This window comes from Triturus cristatus, chromosome 8, assembly GCF_964204655.1.
Source record: "Triturus cristatus chromosome 8, aTriCri1.1, whole genome shotgun sequence".
Taxonomy (NCBI): domain Eukaryota; kingdom Metazoa; phylum Chordata; class Amphibia; order Caudata; family Salamandridae; genus Triturus; species Triturus cristatus.
Genome location: NC_140591.1, coordinates 1,379,076,530 through 1,379,094,202, shown reverse-complemented (window position 1 = coordinate 1,379,094,202; position 17,673 = coordinate 1,379,076,530). Strand labels below are relative to the sequence as shown.

General features: G+C 47.8%; 1 protein-coding gene across 1 annotated transcript in view; it reads left to right on the top strand.

Annotated features, from left to right (window-relative positions):
- LTN1 (listerin E3 ubiquitin protein ligase 1) overlaps positions 1–17,673 on the top strand; it is a 452,785-nt gene that overhangs the window by 414,329 nt on the left and 20,783 nt on the right. The window contains exon 28 of the mRNA XM_085623083.1: positions 2,053–2,247. Within this exon, the coding sequence (XP_085479209.1) occupies positions 2,053–2,247 (195 nt within the window). The remainder of the gene's footprint in view (positions 1–2,052; positions 2,248–17,673) is intronic.

Sequence of the window (17,673 nt, the reverse complement as noted above, 5' to 3'; positions counted from 1 at the left end):
GATTTCCACATGCCACAATTAGTCTTGCTCCTATTTAAAGAAAAAAAGCATTGCAGCGGGAGCTGGCATTGCTCCAGCACCGTGGGTGCAGTTTTCTTTTGCTCCTGTGGGGTAGGAGCAATCAAAGCACTTCCCTGCCAGAGAGCGCGGGCTGACAAATGCTTTGTTCTACCACCGGGCGTGAGCACAAAGCTGCTCTCGCCCGGTGGGAGAACTTTACATTTTCCTTGCCTGCGGACTGGGAAACAGACAGGGTCCCGAAAGTTAGTGGCCCCAGGACAATTTCACTGAGCCAGCCCCTGGGTATAGGGTCCCAAGGCCATTGTATGGATCAGGGAGGGGGGCCGTACGACCCCTCCTTCCTCTTTAATGAAGTTATCGGCCTTGGGTGAAGGGGTCCCCGGGGCTCTCTGGCCCATGACGGGAGCCATACAGCCCCCATCCCCTTCTATGAAATGTCAGTGCTGGGGGATGGGACCCTGGGGCCTCGTGGAGGCTCGGGGAGGGAGCTTTGTGCCCCCCCCCCCTTCAAGATGCCAGCCCTGTGGGATGGGGTCCGCGGGGCCTTGTAAAGGCTTGGGGAGAGGGGCCGTGCACCCCCTCCCCCTAAAACATGACCTGTGCTTCACCCTTGACCTAGGCCCACCGACGGGGGAAGGTTTAAAGGCGCGGTAGCCCGCACTGTAAAATAAAATAAAAAAATGCATCGATTTGCTGGTCCTCCACGAATTTGCAGCAGAAATTAAAAAAAACAAAAAACCCACTGAGACCCAACCACCAGGCTTAGGGGATCAGGGGATCCCTAACCTGCCCCCTTATGTCTGTTTCTTTTTTTAGGACCTGGGGCTCAACCCCAATTCTAAATATGGCTGCCACCACCACCTATTTGAGGTGGTGGCAGTCAATCAGATCTCAGGGTAAGATCTCACGACTCTATGTCGTGATATATACTTAAACATGTTTTTTGAACCTTCATTTATATCCAAAACTACTGCACGGATTTGCACAAAAAGCACTTTTAACAGTACCAAAGTTATCAGCAACACCAAACAGGCATTTCCTATGGGAACACGATCCAATCTATAACTACCCAGTGGGGACTACCACTGGGTAATATATTTATACTGGGTCCGGTCCAGTGATGGTGTCCAGGGGTTCCCAGCCCACTGGACACTGTCTATTTCCCTGCCCGCACTCAGAAAGCCGCTCCCGCTGGGTGGGAGGACAAAATGCATCCCTGCCCATGCTTTCCAGCAGGAAAATATAGTGAATTGCTGCCACCCCGTGGGAGCAAAAGAAAACTACTCCTGCAAGCTGGGAGTGATGCCAGCTCCCGCTGCACCTTTGATGGGTGCAAGCAGGGGAGTCAGTGGGGCTGCGGGACCCTGGGCCTCCTCCCCCCCCCCTACAGCTCCCAATGTGGGAGTAGCTGTGGCGTGCCCCAGATGGGCACTGGGGCACACCACTTAATTAAAGAAAAATTGCTCAGCTCCTGCTGGAGCAGGGGGCAGCAAGGCCGTGGGTTCCTGGGCCTCGGCTGCAGCCAAACCCCTGCTGCGCATGGGGGTTTGTTTTACATAGGATCATCAAACATTACTTTACATTAAAAAACCTTAGAAATTCCCTGGAAAAAACAAAGGTTAACACAACGTTCTAGTTGGGTGAGAATTTCAGTGACAACATAACTTTTTAACCAAACAAATCCAGTGAAATTCACCAGTTTTAGTTAGGTCAACTCACTATCACTCATGCCCTAAGGTAACTATTGCTCGCGCTCTCGCCATGCACTGCTTATTACCCCACATATTACAACCCTCATGACATCTTCTATGATGTCATTGATAATATAACTGCAGCATTTGCAATGAAATAAACTATTGATGAGGCCCACCGGTGCTTTACATGTAAAACACATCTATCTTGCAGTTACCCATCATACATATGGTGCGCTTCAGTTTTGTGAGCCTATTTCTGTAATTAAACTCTGTCGACCTTGAAATCAGCACAAGTGTAATTGCGAAGTCAGAATTATTCATGTTTTTCTTCTTTTAGGTGAAAGCCAGACCTGCTGCAAGAGAAGTGATAGCCACTTACACTGTTGATGATATATTTATTGAGCTGATAATACAGCTTCCACAAAACTACCCGTTGGGTTCAATTACAATTGAGAGTGGAAAGCGAGTTGGAGTGGCTGTTCAGCAGTGGCGCAATTGGATGCTGCAGTTAAGCACATACCTTATGCATCAGGTATGTTTTTACAGTGACAGGAAAAAGAACGAACATTTGTATACTTGCATATTACTTGCTACTTTTGATGTCCATGGCCTAGTGTGTAGATATGCACTTTGTTTATTGAATGTTCAGTTATGTTTTTGCTTTGCTGCCCCAGAGGTTGATATGGCCTTTTGTACACAGATACTTCTTTAAGGAATGTTGAAACGTTCTAGAATCATAAGAACTACTATTGCCTATGTGACACCTATCACTTTACAGAAAGGTGGAATTTTGTAGACCTAATGCAGAAGTCACTTGAATCATGAAATATGCGGATGGACCATAATCCAAATTAGTAGCGACTTACATTATTTGTAATATACTGTCATGTGCTTGATAAAAGTGCTGATTCCGGCAAAACAATGGCTCAAACGGATCAAACGTTACATGGGATCAGAAAATGCTTCTTTATATACTAAGCAGAAGTTTCCTGTCTAATGTACAGATTTTGTTTTTGCAGAGTTTAGGCCTTCAAGACCTGACAATTAACCAGTTCTTGAGACAAACACTCAAAGTTGTCCATCATTATGTGGATGATAAGTGTGGAAACCATTAGTATATCTGCAGACCCGTGCTGACAGTGAAATGCTAGTTCACTGTTAGGGCCAGCTCTCTGCTCTCCATGTGAGACAGCTTCTTCTTGGGAGAAGAGGGAATGCAATGATGTATAGTATGCAAATGTGGCAGGGCACCACGTATTTGATTTTATGTTTATATACTGGGTTGGAGGGGAGAAATGGCAAGTAGATAGTTAGGGTATCCGGATAGACACCATGTATATCCTTCAATATTCAGTTAACTTTGAGTGATGAGGCTGAGGTAGGTGAAGCCGTGTTACGCATGCCTCTCCTATGACTATTTTTCTGCTTAACTGCTTATATGAGTGGGTGAGGAGGCAGGACCATACATTATATAAAAAATGCATGCGGAGTTCCCCCCAAAGATCTTATGGTCTTCATTGCACTTTAGCCAACCAGTACTACCCCAGCCTTTTACTCACTTTGCCTAAAGTGTTGCCACGTGTCCACAATACTACCTGTTACATTTTTTGAGGGTTCATTGCTTCCCTCTCTCTTTTAGGCTTGTCGCTCGGTGATCTGACTCACCTTACATCTCACATCATCTATGTTTCTGAATCTATTCCACGCGCTATGGGTTCCAAATCACAGTCAAAACATCTCCGTCTTGTCTCTCTCAATGTCGTTGGCCATACTCTCAAACGAAAGAAAGTCCTCACTTATCTTGACTCAAAGTCTCCTGACATAGCCCTACTTCAGGAAACGCATCTTTAGTCCCTGGAATCTGAGAGTTTGCAAGGAGACTGGGTGGGAAGAGTCGTTAGCAGCATCTACCTTAGGTACCTCCACTTGACAATCGCACCATTGGAACCCTCCTCGTCCACGAAGACGCATGGGGTAGCCATTTTCATATATAAACCCCTTCCTCACACCAATCAGAAAACAGGGACAGACACGCAAGGTTATGTTTTTTCAAAACTGAAAACACTGGACAGAATATTTGTGGCAGTATACGTTTACGCCTCCAACTGGAACAGAACACCCTTCTTTTCCTCCCACTCCACAGTTCTAGTGGAATTTGACAATGTTAAAGTGGTCGTTGGTGGGGATTGGAATTTGGTGCTTTACCCCCACTTGGACTGCCTGGGTCCCCCAGACAGATCTAATGTTCAAGAGTGGGCTTTTCTGGGGGATGTCCTGCAGGATCACAGCCTAACTGACCCTTGGCACCTGACGCACCCGCAGGAAAGGCATTATATGTTTTTTATCTTGCGTGCATGGTATATGCTTCAGGATAGATTCCTTCCTTATGAACCATGCCTCTTTAGCCTTTCTTCAGTATTGTAGCATAGCTGCACAGGGAATCATGGACCATGCCCCGGAGTACCTCTTCTTATAAGTTTGCTAATAAAAGTTTTTAAAAACAGTAGGTAGGGTACAGTGTTCCCACCAAAGCTTTCAGGCTTTAAACAGTGCTATTCTTGTGGCAAACAGATGTCAATTTCAGATCCCCCATCCCCAAAATATGACATCTGTCAGTGGTGCCTTGGGACGCGTGATGATTCCAAGTCGTGTGAAAAATGTGGGTGCATTAATGTCAAAGGCATTAAGTAGTGAGAGTCCATGATGTTTTTGCCTATGATAATGCCAGGACCGGCGTCTGGGAAAGTGACGTTACTTTGCTTCCATGTGCCGTATCAGGTCCTGCTCGCCTTCTAATGGTAAATACTCCAAGTGATCCTACTCAAACGAGTCTCACTACTATGTTAGGGGTTCAGAGGTAGATTATCCAGCTGGCAGTTCCGCTCCCTAAACCCAGCATGAAATTTGGTGCTGACTTCACATTTGAATCCTGAAGATGTGCCCCTAGCTCTGATCCCACGCACATCACAGCTTTCACCCAGGCGATGTTGGCTTTCTATCGCAAACACACTCCCCAGACTTCTTCTGGTGTACCATCAGGCTCCTTGAAGCCCACAGGGACTCAGACAGACTCTGTGCCATGAGATCCAGGCAATGACATTCTGACACATGTGAAATGCTGCTTTGCCGCTGTCTGCTCCTCGTTCTTCACTGGAGTGTATGACGACTAACTTACCTGCTTTTTCCCGTTGGAACCCTTGGCACACGTGTCTGCTTTACCCCTTGGCACTGATTTCAGGTCCATTTTGTTATTTTACAGATTTTCTAAAGACTAAATCTAGGTCAGAGGCACAACAGAAGTTGGAAGAAACTCCATACAGTTCCATACCTATAGTATAATCAAATGGAAGAGCTTTTTGGATCCAACTAGGGTGCAATTCAGATGCCATCAGTGATCTGCCATAATGATGATGATGACACCAGCAGCGAGGCTACTCTTCCCCTCTCCTCTTTGAGCAAAGATGCTGTGCACTACTAAGCTCTTCAACATGCTAATGACTTCGTCACTTCTCCTGATGTTGATCTAGAATGCCCTTGCAGGCCTACTACTGAGGAAATGGCTTCTTTTACTGCAAAACTGCACAAGGCTTACCTGCCTCCTGAGAGCATTGCACTGAAGAGATCTTCAAATTGCTTCTGGATTACTTCCCTACAGCGTAGAGTCAGAAAAGATCAATGCCATGGGCGAGGTCTTCTCTTCAGGAATCATTGTTCTTTGTTTAACTATGGCAACGTGTCTCTTTGCTCAGTACTCCTGTGATTTTTGGGACCTGGCACAACTAATTATTACTAATCTTATTGACCATTTCCAGGATCTGCAGTGGTTGTGTGCTACAGACAGGGTGAGGCGAAGTAAATACTCCATTCTGATATGGACACGGTTGGCTTCATTGCTCAATTTGTGGGCTCCTCATTCTCCATCTGTGACCAGGCTAGGATGCACTGTTCTGGATTTTTGAGACATGTCCAGGTCTCCTTAATGGATTGGCCCTTTGATGCCTCCTGTCTCTTTGGTGATAAAGGTAACTCGGCTTTGAAGTACTTTCAAACAAGGACGCGTCGCAGTTCAGTGTTTTGGGCCTGGTCTCCCTAGCACAACAGTTCCAACAACAATACTGCATATTCGAGGATTATTCCATCGGACATGCCCTTTTGGAAACCTCATTCCTCTCGGTCTGTTTAGCCACTCAGCAAGTTTTTTACAGTACAAGGTGTGTGGTTGTGCCAAGAGGCGTAGAAGTCTTCACCAACAGTCTACATTGTCCTCCCTACAGGCACCCTCAGCTAAACCATTCTAGTCCACCCTTAGAGGAACAGAAGTAGCTTGTGGGGGAAAGGGTGCGCTATAACATCGAATGATAGAAGTCCATTATTATCAACTGGTGGGTCTTCCAAATTGTGCGCAGAGGTTGCATCCTTACTGTTAAGGACTCCCTTCCCTCCATTTGTTTTCCCTCCTCAGTCATCTCTGAGGATCACACTTGTATCTTCCAACAGAAGGTTGTGTTCGAGGCATATGAGCTGCAGATCACACACTGAGGATAAGATCGCCATCTGGTGTTGGGCTCGGATGATTGCAGGTTGTTGTTGTCTTCGGAAGAAGCCTTTGGTCACGAGATAGGTGACTCCTCCCCTGGACAACAGTGCGCATGGGCATCCACTCCATCGTCAGATTGTTTTTTTCCGCCATTGGGTTCGGATGAACTTTTTTTGCGCTCCAGCAGAAAACTTCCAGCAATCGAAATAACTCTTCAGTTTTCATTCCATCGACATCGAAATCAACTCGGACCGGTTCCGGAAGCGGCTGATGGACAGGACACCTTTTAAAAAATGCCCCCAGTGTGGAGCGAAGTTCCCCCACAGTGATCACCACGAGGTTTGCAACCTCTGCCTGTCGCTGGAACACAACGAATCGAACTGTCCAGCTTGTGCCGCTTTCCGCTCCAAGAAGACCATCCGGGACCGAAGAGCTCGACGCCATATTATGGCCAAACCAGCTCCAGAACCGGAGGACATCTTTGCTCAGGATGTTCCTGAAGATGACACCGAAGATCTCGAGATCGTGTCCAAGGCCGACGATTCCGATGACCTCATCACTCCAGGGCAGCGTGTGAGTACCACCCCCCCTGCCCCTACCCCATCCAAAAAGACATTGGTCAAGACTCCGCCAGCTGGGCCCAGTCGCGACCGAAAATCCTCTTCAGAAGCCCCGCCCTCAGGCCCGGCTCCGAAGACATCTAAGCCTGTAGGTGGCTCGGGCTCGAGCAAACCTCATGTTATTGTACCTATAATACCTTCGGCACGAAAACTCCACTGTCGGCACCTAAACAGGCTTCAAGACCGAAAGCTCCTTCGGCACCAAAACGTTCCTCGGCACCGAAGTCTCCACCGGCACCGAAACGTTCTTCGACACCGATGCCAAAAAGTCCCTCGGCACCGAAGATTCCCTCGGCACCGAAAAATCCATCGGCACCGAAAAAAGTTCATAAAGACCCGAAACGGCCATCGCCACAACCACTTTCGGAGCCGGATGAACTTTTTCGCCCAGATCCTACTCAAAAGCGGATCTACATTAATCCCAAAACCGGACATGTGACTGCAGTCCCATGCAAAAAACGGAAGCTGGACATCACACCACCTCCAGCTCCCATATGGAAGAAGGACTGTGCTACTTCACCGCTTCGTCCTTCCTTTCCTGTGTTACCTCCTGACCCATCCCCCCCTCCTCCTCCTCCTTCTCCTTTACCTTTACCATCTCCTTCTCATTCACCACCTCCACAGGATGATGATGATGATTTAGGGGGAGGGGCGGACCCTGATTTCCTTAATGATCCTCTTGATCCAAACGACCCTTTTACATTCCCAGACACAGCACCAGTAGATGACTGGTCTTATCCAGTACCTGACATGCCTGACCCCACTACCTACCCTTCCAAGCCCTCCCCTCCTGATGACCATTTGGGGTTTGGCCAACTCATAAATAGGGCAGCAACATTCCATGGCGTCACAATGCACACAGACGCCCTTGAAGAGGACTTTCTCCTCGATACTTTTGAGCAGTCACAGAAAACTGTTCACATACTGCCCATGATTAAAGGGGTTATAAAGCATGCCACTGAAGTCTTTAAGGACCCTGTTAGAGCTAGGGTTCTCAACCCCCGCATTGAAAAAAAATACAGACCAGCCCCGCAGGACCCCGCATACATTAAAGCTCAGCTCCCTTTAGACTCCTTGGTCGTGTCAAATGCCAGGAAGCGTGTTAACTCACAGACAACTGGAGAAACGCCTCCCCCGGACAAGAAGTCTAAGCTTTTAGAGGCCTCAGGCAAACGAGTCGCCGCACAGGCGGCAAACCACTGGCGTATTGCCAATACCCAAGCCCTGTTAGCCCGGTATGATAGAGCGCATTATGACCAACTTGAGGACCTTATGCAACATCTGCCTGAGCCATTTAAATCCCAGGCTAATGACCTCATTCAAGAAGGCAAATTAATATCTAATGCCTCCATTAAATGCGCCTTGGATGCAGCAGACCCTGCTTCTAGGGCGGTCAATACCAGCGTCTTACTCAGACGACATGCCTGGCTCCGTATTTCCGGTTTTAAACCGGAGGTACAAACCACAATTCTAGCTCAACCTTTTAACCAAGAGCAGCTATTTGGCCCTGCAGTGGACACTGCATTAGAAAAAATGAAGAAAGATAATGAGACTGCCAAATCTATGGGAGCACTGCAGTCTCCTCAAACCCGGGGTTCCTTTCGTCGCTCCTTTTATAGAGGAGCCTCCAAAAATCTGGGAACTGAGACCACGTCCACCTTTAAAAATTCTGGACGAACATCCCCTAACAGAGGATATTTTCGAGGGGGTTATAGGGGAAACAACACCAAAGGTCGAGGGCTGGGCAACATCACTACCTGCACCTCCCCAGCCACTAAACAGTGACTTGCCACCACTCCCCCCAGACCATTCCACTCCGGTCGGGGGGCGGCTCCAACAATTCCTACCTGTCTGGACTTCCATCACCACAGACAGGTGTGTAAGACAAATTGTCCAGTCTGGCTACTGCCTCGAACTGATACAATCCCCCCCGAACATACCGCCCAAACACCGTCCAATGTCCTCACATCATCTCTCTCTCCTCAAACAAGAAGTTCAATTCCTGTTACAAAAACATGCAATAGAACCAGTCCCTCTTCAACATCGGGGAACAGGAGTATATTCCCTATACTTCCTCATTCCCAAAAAGGACAAAACGTTAAGGCCCATACTGCATCTCAGACTACTAAACCAGTATATACAATCAGATCATTTTCATATGACCACCCTCCAACAAGTCCTCCCACTATTACAACAGGGAGACTTCCTCGCCACATTGGACCTCAAGGACGCATACTTTCACATCCCTATGCATCCCGCTCACAGAAAATATCTACGATTTGTGGGAAAGACGGGCAACACTTTCAATTTACCGTTCTCCCGTTCGGAGTAACAACAGCACCCAGGGTGTTCACCAAGTGCTTAGCAGTCGTGGCAGCGCACCTCAGAAGACAACAGATCCATGTCTTCCCCTATCTGGACGATTGGCTCATAAAAGCCAACACTCACCAAAAATGCGTTCTCCACACTCATCGCCCTATTCAAACCCTCCACAACTTGGGATTCACTATCAACTACCCCAAATCCCATCTGCAGCCCTCCCACGTACACCAGTATCTAGGAGCAACCATAGATACATCCAAAGCCATAGCTTATCCCAGCACTGCCAGGATAACCAGTATACAAAATCTCATCTCTCAATTTCAAACTCATCAATCTCTTCCAGCAAGAGTGTTCATGCAGCTCTTAGGCATGATGGCGTCATGCATCTCCATAGTCACACACGCACGACTTCAAATGCGTCCCTTACAGGAATGTCTAGCACAACAGTGGAACCAAGCTCACGGACAACTTACCGATCTGGTGTTGGTGGACAGTCGCTCACTTCGCTCACTGAAATGGTGGAACACCATCAACCTGTCCAAAGGACGGCCGTTCTTAGAGCCTCTTCCACAAGTTGTGCTGACTACCGACGCATCTCTCACGGGGTGGGGAGCCCACCTCCTTCAACATACCACTCAGGGCAGATGGACCAGTCAACAAAAACTGCTCCACATCAATCACCTAGAACTTTTAGCGGTGTTCCTGGCACTAAAATCCTTTCAGGTACACCTAAAGAACAAAACTGTCCTCATACGCACAGACAACATGACGACAATATATTATATACACAAGCAAGGGGGGACACATTCTCTCCAACTGTCCCAACTGGCACAGCAAATCTGGAGATGGGCAATTCCCCAAAACATCTACCTGTTAGCAGAACATCTCCCAGGAATTCACAACCAGGTGGCCGACCTCCTAAGTCGCCACACACAGCAGATCCACGAATGGGAATTACACCCCAAGGTTCTACTCCCATTCTTCCAAAAATGGGGACAACCAGACATAGACCTGTTCACCACTCCCGAAAACACAAAATGCCCAACCTTCGCCGCCAGGTTTCCACACCCATAGTCGAAGGGCAATGCCCTATGGATGAACTGGTCAGGCAGATTTGCATACGCTTTTCCGCCTCTCCCACTCGTTCCATTTGTGGTACGCAAACTGAAACAACAGTTGCTAACACTAATTCTAGTAGCTCCCACTTGGGCACGTCAACCATGGTTCACCACACTTCTGGAACTATCTCTAGTCCCACATCAAAAACTACACCTCTCCCCGGATCTATTAACCCAGAACCATGGAGGAATCAGACACCCAGATCCTCAAACACTGAACCTGGCAATCTGGCTCCTCAAGTCTTAGAGTTCGGGTACCTCAACCTCCCTCCAGACTGTATGAATATCATAAAGGAAGCCAGACGACCTACTACTAGAGCATGTTATGCCGCAAAATGGAAACGATTTGCCATCTACTGCGCTAATAATGACATACATCCATTGGATGCTTCCATCCAAAACATCATTTGCTATCTACTACACTTGCAAAGATGCAATCTAGCGTATTCCTCTATACGTTTACACCTAGCAGCCTTGGCAGCCTACTTGCAAAATAGGCAACACCTGTCCCTCTTTAAGGTACCAGCCATCAAAGCGTTTATGGAAGGTCTTAAAAGAATTCTTCCTCCAAGATTACCACCTTCCCCAGTGTGGAATCTCAATGTTGTTCTAACAAGACTTATGGGTCCCCCATTTGAACCAATGCACAAATGTGAGTTACAGTTCCTGACATGGAAAGTAGCTTTCCTTATCGCAATCACTTCCCTATGAAGAGTAAGTGAAATACAAGCCCGGACTCTGGAGGAACCTTTCTTACAACTACACCGTAACAAAGTAGTTCTTAGGACAAACCCCAAAATTTCTTCTAAAAGTGATTTCCCCTTTCCACCTTAACCAATCAGTAGAGCTACCAGTCTTTTTCCCTAACCCAGACTCCGTAGCCGAAAGGGCCCTACATACCTTAGATGTTAAAAGAGCCTTGCTTTATTACATCGACAGGACAAAACCTTTTCGAAAGACAAAACAACTCTTTGTTGCTTTCGCACCACCACATAAAGGCAATCCTATCTCTAAATCCGGTATAGCCAGGTGGATAGTTAAGTGCATCCAAATATGCTACCAAAAGGCTAAACGTACTCTTACAGTTCCCCCTAGGGCGCACTCCACGCGTAAAATAGGGGCTTCTATGGCCTTCTTAGGTAACATTCCCTTAGAAGACATTTGCAAGGCAGCCACGTGGTCTACCACGCATACCTTCACTAAACACTACTGTGTTGATGTGCAAGCCAAACAATAGGCCTCGGTGGGCCAGGCTGTCCTAAAAACTTTATTTCAAACTGCTGCAACAGATACAGGTGACCACCGCTAAGGGGAGACACTGCTATATAGTCTATCCTCAGTGTGTGATCTGCAGCTCATATGCCTCGAACGGAATATGCTACTTATCAGTATGCATCTGTTCTTGGCATGTAGAGCTGCAGAGCCACACACGCCCACCCGCCTCCCCGGGACCTGTACCTGTTCCAGCACTTGTCTTACTTAGACATTGCACATGGACATCCTTTCTTTTCATTCCTATACACTCCATCTTTTCCCATCATGGCGAAAAACAATCTGACGATGGAGTGGATGCCCATGCGCACTGTTGTCCAGGGGAGGAGTCACCTATCTCGTGACCAAAGGCTTCTTCCGAAGACAACAACAACCTGCAATCATCCGAGCCCAACACCAGATGGCGATCTTATCCTCAGTGTGTGGCTCTGCAGCTCTACATGCCAAGAACAGATGCATACTGGTAAGTAGCATATTCCTTCACTGTTAAAGAAAGGTGCAGTTGGTGGTACAGCTCCAGGGATGAACCTGCATACGCCCTTGAACAATAACTACTAGGGGACCCCACACTATATACATACTTATACAACACCTCTGACACACAGACCCTTCTCCCGGCCACCAAGGTGGTAATAACAGCATGGCGTCAGAATCTTTGCTGAATGGGTTGGTGGGGCCACCTCAGGCGGGAAGCCCCTCTGTGGCACAACAGACTCCTTCCCAAACTGAAGCACCTACATTGCTTTCAGGGCTGGAACCAGATTGGGATATCCTCATTAGGAGATATTCTTCACGGTTGTAACCTCAAATCATTCCAAGAATTTCACACAGACTTTTCCATGCCTCGTACTCAATTTTATAAAAACCTCCAATTCCGTCATGCACTGGTGCCATGCCTTAAGAACATAACAAACCTTCCTGAATTTAGTCCCCTTGAAGGCAAACTCCTAATGGGAGACCAAGAAGATCATAAAATTTCCAAAATATATCAAACCCTAGTTACCAAAAGCGCATCCACACTAGGGACACTTGGAGAGGCATACACGACAGATCTAGGCCCCATCGACAATGACAACTGGACAAAAGCCCTAGAATCCCCTCGGGTGGCAATTTTGCCTCTTTTGCGCCTATTCCAGTTTAAATACAGAGCCATACTACATGCATCATAGGCTGTAGAGGGCGGGAATAGTGGCATCTTTATTATGTCTTAAGATGTTGTAGGGCAGAAGGGACATTCTTACATACTGTTTGGACCTGCTTGGGACTCGATAGATTCTGGAGGGGGGTCTTTGCATGTTTGATGGTGGTGTTGGGGTGGAGTCCCCCCATATCTTCTAGATTAGCATCACTACATAACTCGGAAGACATAACAGGTAACGAGTACAAACGTCATCTTTTATTCCTAGGCATCACCCTTGGCAAATGGGACTTCACCCGACTATAGAGGGCAGTGATCCCGCCGCTCATATGTATGTGGAAAAAAGATATGGGGATGGAGAGACCAGTGTTTTAAGCTAGGGGATGTCGTCAAAAACATTCATGCATTTGGACATGCTGGGCCGAATATAGGGGCATTATTCTGGACCCAACTCCATCACCAACTCTAACACTGGATGTAGAGATTAGGTCCTATGGACGAGATATATAACACGGTAAACTACCGGTAATTGGGTGAACCAGAAAATATACAGGTTGAATTGGGAGGGCAGGGACTAGTTTCCTGTTCTGCAGATGTGTCTCTGTTCTGTGTATTCCGGCCACGAGTTTAAGTAGTGTGACAAGTGTGCACTTATGCATCCTAAAGTGATCCAGGGGGGGAAGCTGTATGTCACTGAGCACCATAAGATGTTGAATCTTTTTCACCGCTCCAGTTTGCAAGCACAGGCCCAGTCCTACTTCCTGGGATAGTCTTGCAAAACATCCACCTTGCAGTCAAAGTATTCTGATAAGTTGAAGTCATAATCACAGAAAAAAACAAGTGGGATGCCATCCTACCACTCTGTGTCCAAGGAGAAGGTGTGAGGGCATAACAATACCAGTCAGTCTCCTCCAGAATGTTCGAGTTTGGAGCTGATTCCCCCAATCGATCTCATTTCGCCCCATATTCTCTGGGCCATTGGCGATGCTGAAGAAAGTGGGAGCAGTCAGAGTGGCCATGCTGCAGGTGTTTGGTGCTTTGCCGGCTCCCTATGGTGCACCTTCTGGCCCCAAGTATCTGGAAGCACCTCCATTTGGGGTTCCGGTATCAGGACCTCCCCCGGCACCAACTGACCCCCCAGGACCCATTTTGGGTTCAGTACCAACTCTGGTACAGACGGCTACCTGGTATCTGTATCCACAACAGGCTGCAACTTCTCAACACCAGTGCCAAAGAATCCGGTGCTGGTGACAGGATGTGACTTAATCCTGGTTCCAATGTCTGACCCCAAACAGACTTCAGCCTTACCTTGACCAATGTCATGCAAAATCACAGCTTCATCATACAGCCTGATTCTGCACCGATACCTCTACTGAGAGGCGGTCACACGTGGAACGCCACTCATTATCGTTTTGGCTCAGATTCTGACCAGTTAGAGTTGGCAATTCTTACTAAGGCACACCAGAAGGAGAAGATAGTGATCTCCCTCCTCATACTGCTGCAAATTCTTACACAGACTTTCAAGAAGCTAGTGGGCTTGATACCTCCCCCAATACAATGGAGAGCAGCTGAAGTGCTGGATTTACAGTTGCCCTCTGTTGAAACCAAAACTAATGTCTGTATAGAAATTTTACATCAAGGGCCAGCTACATGTTAGCTCTTGCTTCCTTCCAGTAAGGATCTTACAGGTGTGGACTTAGTCTAAGCCATGTTCCTGTCCGCAAGTGACTAGACTGTTTGCCAGGCAAAACAGGCTGGCATCTCGAAACCTTGACGTTTTCACCAAACACTCTGCATAGAGAGTTTAGTGCTGTAGGCATCTGCTAGCAAAGTTAACCGAATTTCTTTCCCCTCGACATGACAGATGGGGAATCTAAACGAATTGAGGCTTACAAGAAACCTTCAGTTTGGCAGTGTGAACAGTTTATGCGGTGTGCTTTTTAGGGCACTATATGCATGCGCTACGAGTCCTAGCCAGTGAGGCCTTTCTAACTGTCCCAAATGACCTTGGAACCTCTGTTAAAAATTGGGTTTCTGGTTGTCAGAGTATGCACCCTGTACAAGCAGGAACCACAATCCTAGTCGGGGTAAGTCAGATACACACGTGGAGATTACCCGTGCTCACCCTCTGGTAGCTTGGCTCAGAGCAGTCAGGCTAATCTAAAGAGAGAACATGTAAAGTATTTGTGCAATACACACACTAACACGATGAAAACACCACAAAAAGACTACACACAGGTGTAGAAAAATAGATTATATCCTAAACAAAACGAGACCAGAACAAAAAATATCAAATACGTATGTCAAGATTTGAATTTTAAAAGTATAAGTGTGAAAATAGCACTTAAAAGCAGAGAGAACTATAGGGGTTACTTGAGGTCTCACTGGATCGCGGCAAAGTCAAAGTTCGGGCCGACGGCAATGGAGCTCAGGCCAGCTACAGGACACCTGCAGGTATCTTTCCTGGTCGCAGCAGCGTGATGCGTTGTGAGATGAGTTAATGTCGATCCTGTAGGTCGAGGATGCGTCGCTTCTTCTCCACACATTGATGTCAATGCATCAGTCCTGCAGGCGAAATGCTGGGCCGAGATGCGTTGGTTCCGTAGAGCGATGTGCTAGGTTTCTCCATGCAGTCAAAGGATGTTTCCAACTCTCCCAGCTGCTGCGGCGGTGATACACGGTTCTGATTTGTAGGGCTCTCAAGGTGCTGTGTTGGTTCTGAGAGCGAAGCGCCAATTTTACTCCTGCAACCGGGTCGATGTGCCGGTTCTGCTACACACTGACAGGAGATGTGTTGATGTGTTGCAAGTATCTGGTCTACTTCCAGTGAACTATGCAGGAGCAGGGGTAGAGACTTTAATATCCCCGAGTATCAAGCAACAGGAGGCAAGTCAAGAAACCCTTGGAGCACACTTGGAGAAAAAGACAGAGCCCAACTCTCCTTCAGCAAAGTCGGACAGCAGTAGGCAACAGGGCAACACAGGAGAAAAGCAGGCCTTCCAGGTCAGCAGCCCAGCAATGAGTCCCTTAAGCAGCACAACAGTCCTTCTGACAAATTGCAGTTGTACGTCCAGAAGTATCTCCTTTTAGGGGTCAGAGACCCAGTATTTATACCGAAATGCGCCTTTGAAGTGCGGGTGGTTTCAAAGCAGCCCCCTGAAATGCACAGGTCACCCCTCTCTTCCCAGCCCTGGCTCCAGACTATCTATGGCGGGTAAATCAGCCCTTTGTGTGGGGACACTACCTATTCAAGTGTGTCAGCTCCTCCTCTCTCTTCCTGCCCAGGAAGAGCTATCAGAATTCAGATGAGTTCCCTGTCACATCCACCCTTCCTGTGTTTGTGGCTGTCTAGAGGGAATGCACTGAGTGTAGTTGTCATCCACCCCCGACGTGTATTGAAGACAGGCTGCAAGATGCACAGAGCAGTAAGAGCAGAGAAATGCCCACTTCTATAATAGTAATGTTGAATCCAACTTTACCATTTCAGAGGATTTATCATTAACGTTCTAAATGTATAAAACATCATGTAAATGTATGTGTTTTTGTAAAGCGCACTGCTGCCGAGGCGTTGTGGCGCTGTAGACCGCTGGGGAACCCGTCCTGGGTATCTCCAAGGTGAAACCAGGCATCCCCAGCGAATGTGGGGGGCCGTTGTGGAGATGAGGCAAGCTAATGCCCAGAGTTGCTGGGTGTGATCCCTGATTAGAGTGGGCACCGAGGCGAGAATTATCGAGTCCGCTGACCCTGGTCCACAACCCTGCCGCGTTGGGAATTGAACCCTGGTCCCGGGCCATCCTCTGCTTCCGGGTCTGCCACCTCTAACCAGTGAGCCACACTGATCCAGCTACTCTTTTCTGATCATCAGGAATTACAGCGTTATAGTATTTTAAGGGGTTAGGAATATGCCTCACAGTAGTGAAAAAACTATTTATCTGTTTGTCACTACCAGGACATGTAAAACTTAAGAGTACATGTCCTACCTTTTAGTTACAGAGCACCCTGCCCTTAGGGCTAACTAGGGCCTAACATGTGTAATTAAAGGGGAGTTTAAGGCTTGGCAAGTGGTTTTAAATGCCAAGTCAAAGAGGCACTTGTTAGAAGGTAGTTCTGACACTATGTGCCGCCCAGATTTTTGAGCACCTAATTGTTGAGCTTTTACTGTGGGGGAGGCTCGTGAGTGGGACTCACCCACAGTGAACTCAGGATGTAAGAGACTGCATGGGGATTTTACTGGTGTCCCCCTGGCTTGACTAGGCCGCTGCACAGCAGCTGGAGTATGGGGCACCCGGCTGGTTACATGCAGACACATGTGTACATGCGTGTGGACACATGTATGGGCTGCGCAGGGGAGATTCCTAGCGTGCGCAGTCCAGGAGCAGCTAAAGTCCATTGTAGCGGATGTGAAAATAAGTATTCTGCAGAGTCCAAAGTCATATTTGTACTGCTTTTGGGTCATCCAGAAATGTCATATTTCTCTGAGTCCCTGGCTGAGGTCTGGCCCTGGCAGGTTAGATTAATGACATTTCTACCCAGAGCGAAGATCTTCCCTCCAAGGGAAAGGAGATAGGTGGAGCTACAGGCCAATCCATCAACTGCGGTCTCTGGGTGCCAGGCACCAGGCTGCACCAAGGTGGGAAGGCAGCGTGGGGGGAAGGGGCTTCAGAGACATGTGGCCAGAGACCCTGGACGAAGCCATTTTGAACAAGTCCAGAGGCTGGACAAGAAGGAGGGAGCAGGGGCAGGGAAGTGATGTGTGGCTGTTTGATAGGACCAACAGAGACTTCCTGCCAGCCCCCTACTCAACTTTTAAAAAGTGCTTGCACAGGAAGAGAAGCTCTCTCTGGGGTGTGGTCTGCTGAGGCTGAAGGTGCTGGAGCCTGGCGCAATGGGCAGTTGGAAGGAGAGACCCCCTGACTGCCCCTAGAAACCTATCAGCACCAGTAGAAGAGCC